This window comes from Genypterus blacodes, unplaced genomic scaffold, assembly GCF_046128005.1.
Source record: "Genypterus blacodes isolate CSIRO-AG114 ecotype Tasmania unplaced genomic scaffold, CSIRO-AGI_Gbla_v1 ptg000045l_1, whole genome shotgun sequence".
NCBI lineage: Eukaryota > Metazoa > Chordata > Actinopteri > Ophidiiformes > Ophidiidae > Genypterus > Genypterus blacodes.
Window position 1 is genome coordinate 2,437,501 of NW_027466858.1, and position 18,949 is coordinate 2,456,449.

Here is an 18,949-nt window from a genome sequence, read left to right on the forward strand (position 1 = left end):
CGGAGAAATAACACTTACAGAGTTATGGTGTAAAAAAAAAAGCAGGGAAAATAGATAAGAGAGAATAATTGTATCATCTGCCTACCAGACTGCAAGTTTTAGCAATTATACTGTGTTATTATCAACTGCAAAGAGGGGGTTTCTCACTTTATTGCTCGTTTGTTTCCTAAAAATTACACATGTGCCCTTATATTAAGTTATTGTGCAGCTTTTATTGCTACTTGACCCCTTTGTACTTAACAGATCATTTGGAATTATTGATGGAGCCATTTAAAGGGTTGAAAAGCGTTCCCCCCCCTGCGACGGCTGAATTTATGGTATAATCCTTACATATAAGACTTCAGGCTACATTGTAATTTCCCCCAAAAAACTATAAATACATTCATTCAGTTGACAGTATAACCTTGTCTGGTCTAGTCTGGTCTAGCTCTGAGGTCCCAGTGGGGGGAAATTTACAGCTGTGATATATGGGACCCGGCTACGGAATTAATGCAACATTTCCATTAGAAAAATTGCACGACACAGCCAATAGAAGAAGTTAGCGATCACAAAAGGCCCATGTGACACCGTGTGGAAAATTACTTATCGGAGAAACGTCGACCGGAGCTTTGCTGATATCTGTGATGGCCGCCAGAGACAGAGATGGAAGGAAACGCGGCGTATGGAAGAACACAGAGATGCTAAGTAGGAAAGGACGCTACATTTAGAGCAGCTGCTTAAAATAAGAAATGGTATAAATATCAGTTAGGTTCTGCGAATTCAGCTGTAACAATTGTTTAAAAGGGTTGATTTTTGATATGATTTCATGGTGTTGGTAACTTATTTAAAGCCTCCTGATGTTTCTTTGTAACCGTAGACTCTAATTACAGCATAATTACGGTGCGTATGAGCTGCGATGACGTGCGTCTCAGGTCAAACGGCGGTAAAACAGATTGTCTTTGTCGTTCCTGCTGCTCATTTTCTACTGTGAGCGTTGTTCTATGTTTAAAAACCGTGAAACCTCAAAGGGGTCTGCACTGTGTGTGTGTGAGTGTGTGTGTGTGTGTTCTGAAGAGAGAGACCTCCCATAAGACAACAGCATGTATTTTTAGTTGTCACACGCTGTTACATTGACAATTAGCATGTGAGCTTGTTTGGTGCTCGTTGCTCACCAAGCAGCCGAGCGTGTGTGTAAAGAGCCATAGGCATACAGTATATATACCATGACATCACTTTACATGACACAGGGCGACGACAGGATGAACGCCGGGTGAAACGCTCTTCTTTTTCCGCATTTGTAACTTTACTTCTGCGGTGGTTCTTTTGCTCAGCTGCATAAATGAAGTGGTGGAAGTGCAGAGCTGCTCCTCCGTATCGATTGTGTGGTCTCATTATAAAGGCTCCAGCTCTCCAGGGCAAAGCCTCACACACAGCTCATTAAACCAACCTGATATTCACTGTTTGTTCACTTGTGCCTTTTCCATTTCTAACTATAGTTCATGAAACATTACATTAAAGTCGTAATTTGTTGTTGCAGCATTAATTATTACGGGACCCGATTTACACAACAACAATAAACACATCAAATCCAATCCCGCTAAAGTACAAACCCACAGGGACTTAGCTGGCAAGCCCATATTGTTATTAGATAATTAGTAGTCAGGAAGAGTAGTTTATGTACTTATGGTTGCTATTTTAAAAGTTTTGGGATTAGCAAACATGAATAATACATAGAAATAGTGGTTAAGTATCAGTGGGAAGGATCAAACTAAGGCAAAGTATGGGAAGATTAACATAACAAAAGAAGTAGAAGTCTGGATTTGGATTAAAAGTTGAACATTTGCCTGTTATAATGTTAAACGTCCGCAGGTTGTCTGTATCGTGCCACAACGTTCCATGTGTGTGTGTGTGGCTGCGTTCCTGTTCACACACATGCACACACATGCAATTGACAGCAAATTAAAATAGAGACACGCTAAGTGGTCTAATTGTGCTGATTGGATTGGCTATAATCAGGTTAAGTATAGAGACAGAGACATGTTGCATGACTTCTGCTTCATCTCTACAATCTCTCTGTCTGCATAACTTCATTTCTTGCATTTCTTCTCTCCACCATTTCTTCTCTTGTGAGTAAAGACAACAGCCAGCATTAGCCTCTCTCCATGACAGAGCTGATGAGCTGCTTATTATGTAACGTGTTTCCTCATCCCGTGACATCATGGCAATCGTCTGGACAATTACAACCCTGCTGTAGAATTGTGACATTTTTGACATTGGCGATAGTTTGTGCTGCATTGTGAGATTGGTTTTGCACACTGACAGGCTTCCCAGTGATCTGCCCGCTTGGCCGTTGTCAGCTCCTTCATTAGTTTAGAGCTGGATGCTAGTTGCATCATTCCTACAATATGGTCTGTGGAGATAAAAACATTCAGACAGATTTATTCTGTATACTGGCAGCACAACTGCTACTACAATATAATACGATGTCAGTCAGTGACTGTAGCCGTCCGGCAGCTGGATTGAATGTCCTGGTTTATCAGGGGTGATTCATAACCATAACGCTATGGGATATGATGCACTTACAGCCGTCCAGATCCTCTGTTACCACTGTCACGACATCACAGGCTAACATAGAGGGAAATCAGATTTAGCTTATTGCCTCGTCCATTATAAATATATGTTCCCGTTAAAGAGGGAATCTGAGATGAGGCCTGATTCTGGGCTGAGAATATGTATGTTTATGTTTGTTTCCCTTCAAGGTTGGTGTGGTGTGGTGTGGTGGGGGCTGAGAGGGAGAAAGGAAAGGAAGTGAAAGAGGAGGGAAAGCACAAAGACACCACACACAATGTGCCAGGACAAAGAGAATAACATTTATAGTTGATAGTTCTTATGTGCATTAGCGAGAGATATGTTGTGTCTGTAAGAGAGAGAGAGAAAAGGAAAATAGAGACTAAGAAATCCTGTGTGCGAGAGAGAGAGAGAGAGAGACAGTTATGACTCTCCCCTGATCCGTGGCCAGCCCCATTACCTTAATAGAGATTAGCATCATGCTCAGTCATATCTGATAGGCCTGTTGCTGCGGAACGGAAGGCCAGCAAGCCAGTTATCAGCGAGGACACAGGCTCAGTCACTTAGCATAATGGAACCTGCACCAAATGAACAGGCAGCTCAGCAAGAAACACGCCATTAACCCAGCTAAAATCATTTTCTACGCTGGTAAAACAGAGAGCGGCGTTATGCTACATTTGGAAACAGACGCACATCACATCTGCTGTTATCAGGTGGAGATGTTTACAGCAGGACATATCAGGGGATCAGGGATTTACATTGTTCTTTAGAAATGAAGATCTTTGCACCCTGGATTCACTAAGAGAGGGTGCAGTCTTAGCACAGCGCCCCCTACAGCCACAAACGTCTGTACAGAGGTTTCTATGTCACGACCGCCAAGTTCAAGGTGATAAAGTGGCGAGTTCCCTTTGCACAAACGTGTTGTGTGTGAGGCATTGAGAGCGACACAGTGACTAAAGAGTCACATGAAAAAGGTGATAGGGTTTAGCATGGTGGCGACAGAGAGAGAGAGAGAGAGAGAGTGAGAGAGAGAGAGAGAGGGAGAGAGAGAGACATTAGGAACACAATGATGCAAGGATGAAGACGGCATCGCACCTTTGTAGAACTCTGAAACGCGCCTATTATGGAAAAGCAGGAAGCCGTGAGACGTGAAAGCGGCGCCAGATGGCTGTAACGAGGCAAAGCCACGACGCGTCACTCCCTCACCTCTCTTACACAGCCCCCTGTACGCCACCTGCTCACATCCTGAATCTGCTTTTCCAGTTAAGTCAGGAGGAAAAGGGGGGGGAGGAGGGCGGCGAATACACAATAAAAACAGCTGCATAAGTTGACAGCGGAAAAATAACAAAACAACAAAGGCCAAGCTTGTCATTACACTCGCCCCAACATCGCTTTACCAGATGTACTCGCAGCTCCGCCCCCTCCCTCCCCCCACCCTCCCCCCACCGCCGACGCAGCACAGCAGCGTGAGGCGAAAGGACGTGACGCTTCTGTTTTATCACCAAGGTCTCCGCGTCTGTCCAGCAAGCAGAGGTCGCGCGCGCCAAGATAGCACTTTAATGATGCCGTGTGTGCGAGCAGCGCCGTCGCCGGGCCGCATGTCTGCTTAGTCAAGGTCCAGCAAGGATGAAGAAATTTCCATTTTCCTTCCACAAATCTCCTTGAGCCCTTTTTTATCCACATAAAACCACTTAGCGAGCTGCCATTGAAGATTGACTTTCAGACTGTTTTCATTTACAGCTCAGGTGGTTGAACTATCCCCGCGCTTCTCAGGCGGAATGACAGCCAAAAGAAATGACACCGGGGCCGATCCGGGTGCGGATTTGGAAATAGTTAACCTGCCGCCTGTCCGGAGGTTTTGATTTTGACGATGAGGCGTAACGCAGCTCAGCCTGGAGGCCCCTCGCAGACGCAGTAGGCCGCCGTGAAGCCACTTTACAAGTAAAATGTACATTATGCCGCCTGACAGTTGCAACACCCCCATCGCGGCTCCCCAGGGCTGTGTGCTTCAGTCACCGCGGCGACGCTCTCTCTCGCTGTCTCCGTCTCTCTCTCTCTCTCTGTGGAGTTAATGTGGCATTTAGCTCACTGACATCCCAACATTTTTATTGTTTATTGTTTTTTTTAACCGTCTGTGCTGCAGTTCAGGAGAAACACAGAGTCTCAATTTCTTGTCGTCTTCTTAGATAGATTGTTCTTCCTTGATGTCATTCGCTCAAAGTCAACGCTACTTTCCACGACTTTCAGTGTGAGCGACCGACTGTAAGGATCCGCCCGGCTGTGTGTGATTTCACGCAGAAAAAAAAGCAGGCGAAGTCTCCTTAGAACAAACAGATAATTGGATCAAAAGAGAGACGGGAGGCTGCGTGGTTGCCGTCCCGCCTTTATCAGCGCCACTTTCCCTTCCATTGCCTCCCCGGCTCTCTATCTGCTGCTTCCAGAGTGATGAAGATGCCCCGCTCGTGTCATTCCCTGCTATGATTGACAGGCCTGGAAAAGCTCCTGATATTCAAATGCATAACCTCCTGCTTTCTTCTTTTTTTGGGGTCAATCTCTTAAGCGGCAATCTCAAGTCTGTGATGTGTGTGTGTGTGTGTGTGTGTGTGTGTGTGTGTGTGGGTGTGGGTGTGGGTGTGGGTGAATGTGTGTCAGAGCGATGGGGGCTTGTTTTGGTTCTCCCCCAGACAAAGCAAAGCGGCAGCCGGCTCCACGCTCACCTCTCTCCTGGCCGAGGGGAGGCAGAGCAAAGAAAGGAGCATTAGGGAGGATGATGAGAGCGGAGGTGACAGCGGAGAGAGCTAGGAAGGATGGGGGGCGCCGTGACAAATGTTTTTATTAAGGTTGGTGAGAGGTGGCGAGGGGGTGAGAGGGGACATATCTCTGTGGGTACGGCAGACAAAGGAGGAGAAGAAGAAGAAGAGAGAAAGGGAGAGCGTGACACACTCAGAATGACAAGCAGAGAAGGTGTGGAGTTGTTTGGTCGTTCTTCTCTCCTTTAATCAGATATTAAGACTTCCATGACATCATCTTTAGTCTCTATAGAGCTCCTTCACCCTCCAGTCCTCAAGCTGCTGCTCTTCACATTTTCCAGAGCCATTTTTTAAAAACCCAGAAAACCAAAACACGACTTTGACCTCATTTGAAAAAAACAGACGAGCCAGCGAATGGAAACCATCTTTCCTTTCCTTTCCTTTCCTTTCCTTTCCTTTCCTTTCCTTTCCTTTCCTTTCCTTTCCCCAAATCCTTTCTATTATTTGCTTTTAAATCTCTAGTGTTGTGCGTCTCTATACAGCATGTGTGAGGTCATTGTTTTTCAGTGATTAGGCGGCTCAGAGGCGTGTTCAGGCCTAATGGCTCTAAGATCACAGAGGCAAAGTTTTAAAGATAGTAGCTTATCTACAGTTAGTGAACATCTTTGTTATGTTGCAGTTGTTCCAGGCTGGCTGGATCTATTCTCTGTGCTCCCTCCCTCTCTACCTCTCCCTCTCTTTCTCTCTCCCTCTCTTCCCTCTGAGTCTTTGTTGGCCCATTTCCAGAATCAATCCGTCAACTCTCTAAAGGGAGACGTTGTTGCATTTAGGCCTGTGTTTCCATAAAGGGCCTGCAGCGACAGGGTGCCGTATTCATGTGTACTTCATTGTCTTTTAATAATCAAACCATGATGGATTACCTCCATGCTGATATTCATTTGCAAACATTTCAGGGGGGAAAAATGGGGAGGAGAGGAAAAACACCAGCCTGCTCCTTGATACCTTGTGGATCATTTGACTTCTTTGTGATTCTGGGCGTATGTGTGTGTGTGAATGTGTGTGTAGTGGTGTGTTTATACTGGATGGTAGCTTGGCTCTTGTTTTCAGAGAGACAGGCAGGTTCCTCCCTCTCCCGCTCACCATTCTCTCCTCTTATCGTGGCCTCCTGGGTTCAGGCAGACGGCTCCTCCTGTCTTTTCTCTCTGATTTATCAGGCCGAGCTGACAAGTGTAAACACCTGCCAGGGTATCCACCCCATTTGGGAGGCGGTTGGATGTGTTCCATTTCATATCCCCATGTGGTAGATCACTGCTTTATTCTCACCTTCACTTTCTCCCATCCCTTGCTTGCTGCCTCTATACACCCCATCTTCTGCTCTCTGTCTTCTTCTTTTCTTCTTTTCAGCACGAATGCCCCGCCCCATTTCCTCCAGCTTCTCCTCTCCCTCTCATTCCCAGTTTGCTAGTGAACAGGTGTTACCGTGCACGGTTGTTTACAAGTCTCTAGGTTTAGCAATATGGTATTTATGTGGCTGAGTTGTAAAAGTGTAGCCTGAGTGTCAGTGTGGTTTGGTATGGAGGGTGTTGCTGTGTTCACACACTAGTGTAAGGTCACGCCTGCTCTTTAAACTCTGCGTTGGTCAGCAAGGAGAAACTTTTGAAGTAGCTGTAATTGCCCTGCTGCGATGCATCCCAATGTAACATGACTCACTCTGCTTCCCCTCTCATTAAGGCTATATATAGCTCTCTTACAACGTCATGTAAACATCATAGTCAGAGCTACATCGGCATAAATCCACATTGGTGTACTCAGGCTAACAGATTAGCAGATTGAAGATTGATTTTGTGAATTAGTGAGCGGTTGGTTGGCTGTAGGAGACGTGTGTTAAGACAAATACAGTATCGGAAACAAAATACCAAGTAGGAATACAAGTAGCAGCACCTCCTCCAAGTCTCCAGCGTGCCAGTGATTGCAGCGCTGCACCATGCCAGTAAGTTAGCAGTTAGCCCTTCTCTTTGGCATTCCTGGTGTCTGTAAACCCTTCAGCACCGATCTGTGGACATCACCCAGATGGCCACATGTGAATACAAGCAGTCCACGCTCGAATCAAAGCTGCCAGGCAACATTCATAAGAGGCTCGTACTGAAGGCTTCCCTCAGAATATGATGGAAATCAAAACAAAAGCACCAAACAAACTCTTATGTTGTAAATATTCTGCTTCTAATGCGACACGTTTGGATATGTGAGGGGTCAAACTGTAATGTCAGCGCGTTCTCTCAGATGGCACATGTGTCCTCTCAGGCCTCTGCTATATAAAGCTCCGTATGTACACAGCAGACATCCAGAATATGTTACGGAGCAATGATAGAGAAGCAACACACACCTCATTTAAAAATGCACACGCACGCGCACACGCACGCGCACGCGCACGCGCACACAAACACACACACACACACACACACACACACACACACACACACACACACACACACACACATACACATACACACACACACACACAGACATAAGCACCAGTGGCTCTGTGCGCTCCTGTAAACTCTGTCATCAACAGGTCTGCTCTGATGTAATTAACTGACAGTCTGTCACTTCATTGCGCATTGATGGATCACACACTGGAGGCCTTAGGAGATGAATAGCAAGGGCCTCCCCAACATTCATGTGTATGTGTGTGTGTGTGTGGCCAGCCATGCATGTATGTGCGTTTGCCTATAGTTTGGCCTTGCGAGCGCAATTTCCTCCGCTGCTAGACTAAATGCTAAAGTAAATGTTGGGTAACGCTTCCTTCCCTTTCCCCCATGTGTATGACCTTTGCCGCTGTAATAAATGTGTGTTATTGTGTGTGTCACTGCTCCATGCACCCACAGCTAACATGTTGATGCAACAGCAGCGATAACATCATTAGGCCTGATAATGTGTTTATTGTTAAAGCTAATGTAGTGTAGGTCAGACGCTCCCATGGGGAAGCTCAATCTGGAGAGAGAAAGTAAGCATGTACATATGTGTGTGTGTGTGTGTGTGTGGTTGTATGAGTTTGCTGTGTGTTTGTGTGTGTGTATATTTATACATAGGATGATGAGGTATGTAGAGGGATTATGGGTGTGTGTGTGTGTGGGGGTCCTTGTGTTTTATTACCTGCTGGTGGCCTCCTGTCAGCATCCAGCTTGATTAACTTTCCCTCTATTTAGCTTTTTGCATCACACACACACACCTACATAAACACACACAGACACACACATAAACACACGCACATACGCACACACCCACACACATAACCAGCTATTTTATCACTGAGGGAGTGAGAGTTGTAAGCGAACATCAGCCAGGGTTCTCAAAATGTTATTATCTATTAAAAGCCTGAGGAGGAGGAGGAGGAGGAAGAGGGCGAGGAAGAACAGGGCTCCACTGTTACTCTTTATGTCTTTATGTCCTCTCTTTGGTTGTTCTTCAATGAGAGCGTTTACAAGAGTGGAAATCCATACACTTCCACCTGCGTGAGTGTGAGATCCTCTGGTGCTTCTTTTTTTATTGTAGAAGTGTGAGCTCATTTAAAATCATTAATCCCTGATTGTCCAAAGAGCAGAGCCGGCGCACAAACGCAGCTTTTAGATCAGGATTTAACAGTCACAAACACACACACACACGCACACACACACACAAGGAAGCAATTTGCTCTTCCACAAAGAGCGTCATTGGTTAAAGACAGACTGTGTTTCTCTCCCGCCTGTTACTCATGTGTGGCAGCTGGTAATGAAAGAGCCATTCGGAAGGCTTAGGGCTTCACTTAAGTCATTTTGTGCTCAATTTATTTTGTGTATCACAGGAGTCAGTGCGAGATTGCTTGACTAACACTTTTTAGCATTCAGTTACACCTCGCTAATACAGATGGAGGACGCAGCTCCGTTCTCAGCACGTGTGTCTCACGCAAGATAAATGTCCGCAGCGAGATAAATGGACTGAAATTAATTCCGTCAAACCGGAAACTGCGGCGCCTGCGTTCAGACGGAGCATCCAGCGAGTCTGACATCATCAAGTCCTGCGTGAAAATATCATTTCAGTATCATTCCTATTCATCAGAGTGGGACCTCCTGGTGTCTTTCTCCGTCTGCTCAGCTCCCTCAGGGCGAACCTCTCCGTCAATCGGTCAAATACTGGTCGACGTCAGGGTCAAGGTTCAACAGAAAAGCTAATTCTAGCCATAAGTGTGTGAGTGCTCGTCAGTCCCTCGTTTTACAATTTGGTCAAAGCTGGACTGAAACGCAGCTCAGTCAAGATTTTCTGTATTAAAAAGAAATGAATAGAGGAGAATCCATGTGAGTGCTTTCCTCCTTGAATATAGAATGTGTCACGAAAAAGAGGTCTCCTCATGAAGGGAATAGGAGAAAGAGGAGGAGGAGGAAGGAAGAGGAATGGAGGGGCTTGGGAGATCAAGGTCGTATCCAGGCTTTAGTGTTGGTATTCTCCTCGGTGTTGAAGTGATTCTCCCAATGAATAGTGTTTTCATTCCTCTCCTGAATGAGATTCACAGGAGCATGGAGGGAGAGAGAGGGACAGAGAGAGAGAGGGAGCGAGAGAGAGAGAGAGAGAGAGAGAGAGAGAGAGAGAGAGAGAGAGAGGGAGGTTGAGGTTGGACAAAGAAAGGAGAAGGCGATCTCCCTCTCTTTATCCATCCTCCCCCCTTTTCATTCCTCCTTGGACACACAAAGGAGAATGAAAATACAGCGTGGGATAAACAACTTTTTTATCAGACTGAAGCAAATGAAATCGACCAATTCATTCAATTCTTCATCCCTCAAGAATCCCCCGACTCAACGCAAGCAACATCTCACCTTTACAGCTTCACGGGGGGAAAAATAAGAAGGTGCTCCATGCAAATTAAATGCTTTATTCTTGATTAGATTAGAGATGCAATAATTGTCTGGGATGATTTATGGTTGTAATTTGTTGCTGCAAAATGCTGTTGGAAAAGCCGCCGTTGCCATGGTTTGTGCAGTGAAGACACCCGATCAGCATAGCGCCTCTAACAACCTACACACCCCTCTGTACGCGTATACACACAGTCTTTACCAACAAGTTAAGATCATGTCGTCAATCAACGCAATGTTTTTCTCAAATCAAATTCCACTTTTTCAAAAGTTACACACTGTATCTTTAAGTCAGACTGAATGAAATGGGGGAGAAACCAAACAGTGTGTAAGCCTCCAGGTGTTGAGCAGCCACAGTGACACACACACACACAAACACACACACCAGTCTTCAGCCTGTATGAGTGAGGATGGAGGCTTGCTCCCCCTGTAGAGTGACAGGTGGGAAATGAAACCCCTGTCCTGGTGCTGTTGATCCCATGGAGCAGGTTAATCTCAGCCTGAGCCTGAGTTACTGTATGAGACTGTGAGCCAGCAGAGAGAGAGAGAGAGAGAGACACACACACACACACACACACATCTCCCCTGCCTGACATCCATCAATGACGCATATCACCGCACTAATCCAATTAATTCTGTTTTCCTTGCAATCGCAGCTCATTTGAGTCTTAAACAAACATAACTCAGACAGATTGCGATGCACAAACAGCTCGTTCAGACTGACTTTGTTGGAGTTTGTTGAGCCAACTGTCTCCCCCCTCGGCTCTTCCTCTTCCCCTGGCATTAACTGGGCTGTTTCTCCTCTGTGTCTTGGTGCAGGCTGAGGTGAATCTGCAGCAGAGAACCAGCAGCAGCAGCAGCAGCAGCAGCAGCGTTGGTGCGACCATGAGGTCAGAGGCCTTGTTACTCTACTTCACGCTACTGCACATAGCCGGGGCGGGCTTCCCTGAAGACTCAGAGCCGATTAGCATCTCACATGGTAACTGTAAGTATGTCTCTCTCTCTTTCTTTCTTTTTTTACTTCTCTCACTCCACTCATCGGTGCCACTCCTCTCTCTCTCTCTCAAGTCTTCCCTCTCAAGTCTTCCCTCTCTCTCTCTCTCTCTCTCTCTCTCCCTCTCCCCTATCTCTCTCTCTCTCTGTCTCTCTGTCTCTCTCTCTCTCCCTCTCTCTCTCTCTCTCCCTCTCTCTCTGTCTGTCTGTTTGTCTGTCTCTCCCTCTCCCCTATCTCTCTGTCTCTCTGTCTTTGTCTTCCACTTCCTATCTCATCACGTATCCTCTCCTCATTACCCCTCATCCTCTCCTGCCTCAGTGTGTGTCGGTGGTGGCTTGGAGTGAAGATGGTCATTTGGTGTCTCCACATGCACTATAATGGTGCATTTGAAATTGGAATGGAGCCCACCCCCCGTCAGAGCTTAATCCATTTGTTTCCATTGGGCTCCCAATGGTCTCACTCCCTCTCTCTCTCTCTCTCTCTCTCTCTCTCTCTCTCTCTCTCTCTCTCTCTCTCTCTCTCTCTCTCTCTCTCTCTCTCTCTCTCTCTCTCTCTCCTGCTCCGTCCTGCTCTCTCTCTCTCTCTGGGCACGACTTTGTATCATCTGGCCCAGAGACCCGAAACAGACGCCTGCTCTTCTATCTAACTGTTTATTTAAAGCGAGTGCTTTCATCTAAAGCCACTTACAACAGGCCGCTTGCATGGTACATTGCTGCAAATATTTAAGCCTACAATTTATGGTCCCAGTCAAAGTTCAGCCCGCAATTCTGGTGGAGTTCTGCCATCTAACTAAAGCCACACGGGATGAAAATCGCACTTAAACCCAACATCAAGCTGGACACTTTCCAGTGTTTCATTTCGTCTTGTTGCTGTTTCCTGTTTGCAGACACGAAGCAATATCCAGCGTTTGTGGGCCACAGACCCGGCAGGAACAGCACACAGCGCCACAGACTGGACATCCAGCTCATCATGATCATGAACAGGACTTTGTACATCGCTGCCAGGTGGGTCACAAGATCTATTAAACATCCAGGCACACACACACACACATAGTCACACACACACACACACACACACACACACACACACACACACATACACACATAGTCACACACACACACAGTCACACACACACACACATGCACACACACACATAGTCACACACACACACACACACACACACAAATAGACACACACACACACACAGTCACACAAATTGCCTGCGACTATTTCCTCCATATCTACTCGGCTCACATTTTTATAAAAGACAGATAGATCCGATTCTCAGTGGAAAATAAGTAAATAAGCACAAGCCGCTGTCGCTTTGGATTGATTAAACTGATTCCAGCAGCATTATTGAATCCCCCATCAGCCACTCTGTTCTGTATATTGCAGAAGTTGATCCAAACAGACCCTCGGTTGAATGAATGAGTCAGAGAAATTGGTGCCAGCTGAGGACTCTGTGAGCATGTGATCCCGTTTTAACTCAATAAGAGCTGCAGTGTGCGCGATGCTGTGCAGCCAAGCGATCAAACACAAATTTGGAGCCCCGTAATGCTGTTCCCTTTTAAAGTTTTAAGCATCAGGCGGGACTAATTCAGGGCGAAACGCTGAGGCCATCAAGGACTTTGCTGTCTGGACCTTTTCCCTCCCGTCACGTCTCTCTGTTGTTTTCTATTCTTGGCTCAACATTTACCAAAAACCCTTTTACCTTCAACGACGTCCCCAAAGACCTGTGCCCTTTATTTAACCATCCAAGCAGACACACACAGACAACACAAACAAACATGTGCACACAAGGTATACCAGGTACAAGCTACCGGTGAAGTAAAAGGAAAAGGAATAAAGGAAAGAAAAGAGATCTGGGGTTTGGGAACGCGACATTCTCCACAATAAGGCAGCTAAATATAGCGTTTCCCTCTTCATTGTCGCCTTCTGTCCACACTAAGTTATCATCTTCACACCTCGAGATGGAAGCTTTTCCCAAACACCTCTCCACTGTGGAGGAATCTGCAAATCTGAGCGTCTCATTGTTGCCTGGAACTTTTCTAAAACAGCGATGTCATCCAGCGACCCAGTTCAGTCACCTCCGACTCTGCGACGCTTCACTTTACAAGCAGCACATAACAGAACAGCGGGTTCAGGCTGAAAATAGCGTTTTGATCATTGCTCACAGCTAAAAAATGCACGACTTGTTTTGTGCGTTTGCGTTAAACAATTGCAGTAATGAGCCACAATTACAAAGAGAAACAAGCCGGCTCACACACACGTCGCTGCCTTCTTATCTGCTTAATGGATTTAAAGTACAGTTTTGCTCCTTGTTGTTGAGCTGTGGCCATTTTCCTTTGCTTTGCTTTCTGAACCCAACCTGGAAAAAGGCTTTCATGGAAACATTTCTGTGGACAACATAGTTCATACCCACAATGCAGCAGTAAAACAGCCATTTTCCCTCCGTCTGCTCTGTATTGCCTTGTTTTTCACTGGTGTTACAGCTTCGATTTTGCTTCTCTTTTGCTTCTCTTTTGTCACCGGTGACCAAAATCGAAGCGATCTCCGCGTCTACAGCACCGCCGTGCAACTTTAAAGTCACTGCCATGTGCTCGTACTGTAGAGGATTCTAGAAATGGAACGGCATTAAACAGGTCGTAATAAAATGGGCTCCTTATCAGCTTGTTTTATGTCTCCCATGGCTAATTGAAAGGCAGGCTTGATTGGATACTGTTGAATGCCACAATAGGGGTCTCCCTTTGTTTTCCTCCCAAGCATGTCAAATTAAATGGCCGAGGGAGGCCGGCTCTTTAAGTGGAGGGGCTTTTCAACATATCTGTGGTCATTAAGAGGAGGTGTGCGCTGGAGAGAGCGAGGCAGGAAACAGGGAAGCCAAAAGACTGTGTGTGTGTGGGGAGGGGGGTGTGAGTCGGTGGGTGGGAGGGTGGCGGTGTGTGTGACAGAGTCTTTGGTCTGCCTGTCGCCCACCTGCTCCACATGGGGTGGCAGGGGGCCTTAGGGGAAGGAAGGGGAAATGAGACACAGAGGGGTTTATTAGAGGGGTGTGTGTGTGTGTGTGTGTGTGTGCACGTGTGTTACCCAGTTGTTCATTGGATTAAGAAGTGAGTGTGATATGTGGGTGTTTGGGTTTTAATTTGGGGTTGGCTAGCATGTGTTGGTGTGCCTGTTTTTCTGACATATGTGTGAATGTGTGTGTGCACGTGCGTGTGTGTGTGTGTACTGGGTACCACCATGTGTTTATGCGCTCAAGTGTCGGCATGTGTGGGTCACTTGGTGCGTCCGTCCCGTGCCTGCATACTGGCTTAAAGCAGACAGGAATTCTGACACATGGCGAGGGTTTGTGACCTCTGAATAACTGGAATGGCTGCCTGAGATTAGAGGGAGTCGGGTTAACGGCCATTGATTCGGACACTGAGGAGAATGTCGGAATCGATGGCCCGGGCCGGCCGCGGAAAGGCTCTCGCCCTGAAATCTATCAGCGTTAACAGGGTATCGATAGAGACACGGTAAAGTTGAATGACAAACAGTTTAAGGCAAATAGCGCCCAACAATCACCGTCTGAGGAATCAATGGGAAAAGGGAGCCGACGCCAAGCTCAGCGGGACAACCAGAGCTATGAGACAAAGAACAATGGTGCAGAAGAAGAGAGAAGCTGCAGCAGTATGAGACATCAATAGTTGCATTTATGGTGGTTGTCCAGTCAAATGGTGTGTTTATTCTGGGGCCAGCAGCACACACACACACACACACACACACACACACACACAGCTCCTGCCATCGTGCCTCTAGAACCAGCGCGCCTCAGTTCTCGGCGAGTCTCGCAGATGGCCACTGTGAACGCCGTCCAAAGCCCAACACTGTTTCAGGCTGTTTTTTGAATGGCTGCTCAGTGTATTAAATCCCCTTGGCTCCTTTTTTTAGTGCTGGCATTAAAATTCACAAGCTTTTTTAGCAGCGAGATGCACACAAACATAGCCACAGATGAATGTGTAAATAGACAAAAGTCTCTTAATCCACAGAGGGGGAATAGCTGAATCTGCTGCCAGGAGAAGAACTCAGCAACAGATGCGCTGATTGATAATTCAGCCTCGGAATCATTCGCTCGGTTATTAGACGCCTGGTTTAGCGATTACGGCGAAGAAAAGGTCCTGCAATAATGAGGTCATTTTTACCTTTCCGATATTTATGAAATACACTGAGCCTTCACAGTTTCTGCTGCTTATTCATTCAGCTCATGACGAGTTCAAGTCCCTTAATATTCTGAGTTTTACTCCGTGATTCAATTTCTGTCAAGTGTAATCCACGGGACAGGTTTCTGACTGCTCTCTATTCATATGCAGGCTTTGGAGAAAAAAAAGAACAATCCTGCAGCTTGTTCAGGTTTAACGAGGTGGACAGCGGGCCGGACACGGTGTCAGCTTCTCTCACGGCTCCTCGGAAATCGTCCGTTACCTGCAGGGGGTGCGTGAGAAGAGGCCGCTTTTAAGTCCGTTTCTTCATGCAGATGCAGCAACACTGGGAATATTGAGAATAGATGTTGCAAGTCATGAATCATAGCGAGAGGTGTGAGCGACTAAACAGATTGGATTATGTTAACGAAGACAAATGTTCAAGCAGAGCAAAGTACATGACATCCCACCTTGTACAAAGTGTCCTGTTCATCTGCTGTTTCCTGCATTTTATGGCAGCAATCAACCGCTCATTATCTATGACACGGTGCAGTGACATGGCGCTGCTTAGCTGTGCGGTAATGAACATAAAACCCGTTCCCAACGTGCCGGGCTCCGTGCTTTTTTACGCGCATGCTTCTGTCACGTCTGTTTGAGGCGTTTTAGCAGCGCGGTCACGTCCGCTAAAAGCAATAAAGCGTTCTTGATGCAGTGAGAGATGGACGCTGGAGGATCCGTATTCCAGTGATCCATATTTCATGGTCAGGGGTGCACTATGTACTGCAGTCAGAGGATATTCATCATTGTGCAAGTGGAGATTTATCATTTTGAACTCTGCGAATGTGTGTCTGTGTGTAGGCGCAAATGGGTGTGTGTATTTATATATTTATATGCGCATATGGGTCCATCTTGCATCCGCGGCAGCCTCGGTACCTCATCATAATGAGTGTTTTCCACCCTCCAGGTTGGGTTGTGTGCAGGGCCTGAGAGTTGTACCCACCAGTCTGTCAAATAAGGATAGAAATTGCAGTGATTAATGTCAACAAGTTACCTTCTAACAAGAAGAACCTCGGCTTCAGCGGCTCAATCGCAGTGACCGACCAGGACAATAAGGCTCATATATGAACAGCCAGGACGTGGTAGTGTATTCATATATGACCTCATGCCTGTATGTATGTGTGTGTGTGTGTTACCATGTGATTCCTCAGCACCGGAGGGGGAATTCAATGTAGTTTTGTGAGAATATGTAAAGTTTGGCAGCCGTGTTTACAACGCAGAGATGCCCAGAAGCTTTTTATGCAAAGACAATGATCCTCCTAATAATCCCATCAAGTTACTGTGTAGCATGAGGGAATTTGGACAATGAAATGTTGGAGTACCGTCCCATCATTTTACAGTTGGACTTGTTTATGTTTGCACCTAAGCAACATGTTGTGTCTTATAATAAGCTGAATATTCCATCGTTACTTCAGTTCGTCTGTCCGTCCCTCTCTTTCTCTCTCGCATAGATTTAATGATGCTCGGCTATTTTCCGTCCCGTTTCCATCGTGTGTGTGAGTGTGTGAATGTGTTACTGTATAACTTTCCTAGCGAGCATGCCCCCGGTCTCTCCACATGCAGGGAATAGCTGCCATTCCTGGCCCTCAATTGGTCTTTACCATGGTAACGCCAACCACACTCTGTTTACACCCCTCTATGAGGCTGGGAATTATGGGAACCAGAGCTAGAGAGAGAGAGAGGGAGAGAGAGAGAGAGAGAGAGAGAGAGAGAGAGACACTGGGTGACTGACAGACAGACAGACAAATTGAGAGAGAGACAGTGAGAGCCATCAAGAGAGCTATAAAGAAAAAGGTTTGGGACAGGATGTACTGAGACGTTTGGTTTCTGTTAAGACTCACACACAAAAGGACACAAAAATGTACAAACACACTCTGAAAATGCAGCTCACACTCTCTGGGTTGTGTCATCTGGACTGTGGTTGTTCCCTGTCGGGTCCTTGTTGGTCTCACAGTGAAGTCACTAGAGTTCCCATTATTGTAGTAGCTCCAAATCCTGTTAAAACCCTCTAATGACCGGGATTACAAGTCTGCCTCCTCTGCCTCTCCTCAGCATCAGAGACATCCAGCCACGTCCGCACTGTGGACCCACACAATCGCTTAAACCTCTGAACTAAATCTCCACAAACTGACATCACAGTTTAGCTCTAAATGGACCTAAAAACACCTTTATGATCAAAGTTTGCAGAGATTATTGAACAGCAAGAGAACTCACACTGTTGTCCTCTGCAGTTCCTGTGCAGGCATACATGCTTAATGGTCGGTGCAAATGGTCAAAAGATGGCCCCCTTGCAACATTCACACACTCACACGCACACACACACACTCCAATGTGCAGCAACACAAAAGAAAATCTGGAGAGAATGTAGAGAAGCTGAACCCTGTAAAAGAACAACCTGCCTCAGCTTGGGGGGGCAGTGAACTCTGGCTTGTTGTATTTCATGCTGCCGAATCACCCAGGGCCCCTGCTTGCCCTCACCCCATTGAGGACCCCAAGCTCTCCCCTCACAGCCCAGAGGTGCCCGCTGGCTTCCCCACTCAACCCCCCTAACCCCCCCCAAGTCCACAGCCACTTTGTTAGGAGGATTTGAACCGGTGAAAGCCAAAACAATGTACAATGTACCCCCTCTACCACCCATGATCTGGTTATGAAGTGAGCGGAATATGGGTGAAGAGGGTGATGAGAGAGAACGGGTGGGGTGGGGGGATGGGGTAGAGGAAGGAGGGGTGAAAGGAGGGATGTGTAGTCAGAGGGGGCGGTGGCGATAGGTGCGGCGTGCATGCTAATCCGTTCTCCCTCTTTTCTGCCACCGGAGCACGAGATGGTTTGACAATGGGCCTCCAGATGGAACCGGCCGGCCCGCCGTCACCCCAAAAGAAACAGGCCGTTATGAAAACCACATTCTTCCACACAAAGAGCCTGTGTTCTGCTCCGAGCGAATGGCTACATGTCCAACGGAGACCCTCAGTGTCATTCCATTGCACTCTTTCAGCTTTCACACTCTGGATTGCCCCCAGTTGTTGGTCCATACTGTCTCTCTCTCTCTCTCTCTCTCTCTCCCTCTTTCTCTCTCTCTCTCTCTCCCTGCACCCGGCCTTTTGCAGTGCACCCATATTTGTGTCTGAGCGGATATTTGCATACCTTCCTTCCTACTCACACATTTTTCGATCGAAGTTTCGGGAATTGCGAAGCCCACGCCGAATGATTCACACTGACAGCCGATGTTCAGCACTCATCACTCGCCAAAGCCTCAATTATCTTCTTGTTCTCAGAATGTCACGATGTGTTAACTTTGAAAATGACCATAAACACCAGCCTAATACACACTTCCTGAGCTCATATATGGTCTGTCATCATAATATTAGATTTGTTGTTATTATGTTCTCATCTGGATCAATCTGTGTGTGTAATGTCTTAAAATGTAGGTGGTTGATTATATTCTGTTGGAAAATCGGAATCGGAATCCATATAATGATCAAGATTTTGGTATGAATACTGATCTAGAAGTGTCACAGGAACACTATAGCACTTTTATTGGCT

The 18,949-nt window shown here is 46.6% G+C and overlaps 1 protein-coding gene across 2 annotated transcripts in view; it reads left to right on the plus strand.

Moving 5' to 3' along the window:
* sema6a (sema domain, transmembrane domain (TM), and cytoplasmic domain, (semaphorin) 6A) overlaps positions 1-18,949 on the plus strand; it is a 92,516-nt gene that overhangs the window by 28,500 nt on the left and 45,067 nt on the right. For both annotated transcript variants that reach the window (XM_076149388.1, XM_076149389.1), the window contains exons 2-3: positions 11,000-11,165; positions 12,061-12,178. In XM_076149388.1, the coding sequence (XP_076005503.1) occupies positions 11,066-11,165; positions 12,061-12,178 (218 nt within the window). In that variant the 5' untranslated portion in view covers positions 11,000-11,065. The remainder of the gene's footprint in view (positions 1-10,999; positions 11,166-12,060; positions 12,179-18,949) is intronic.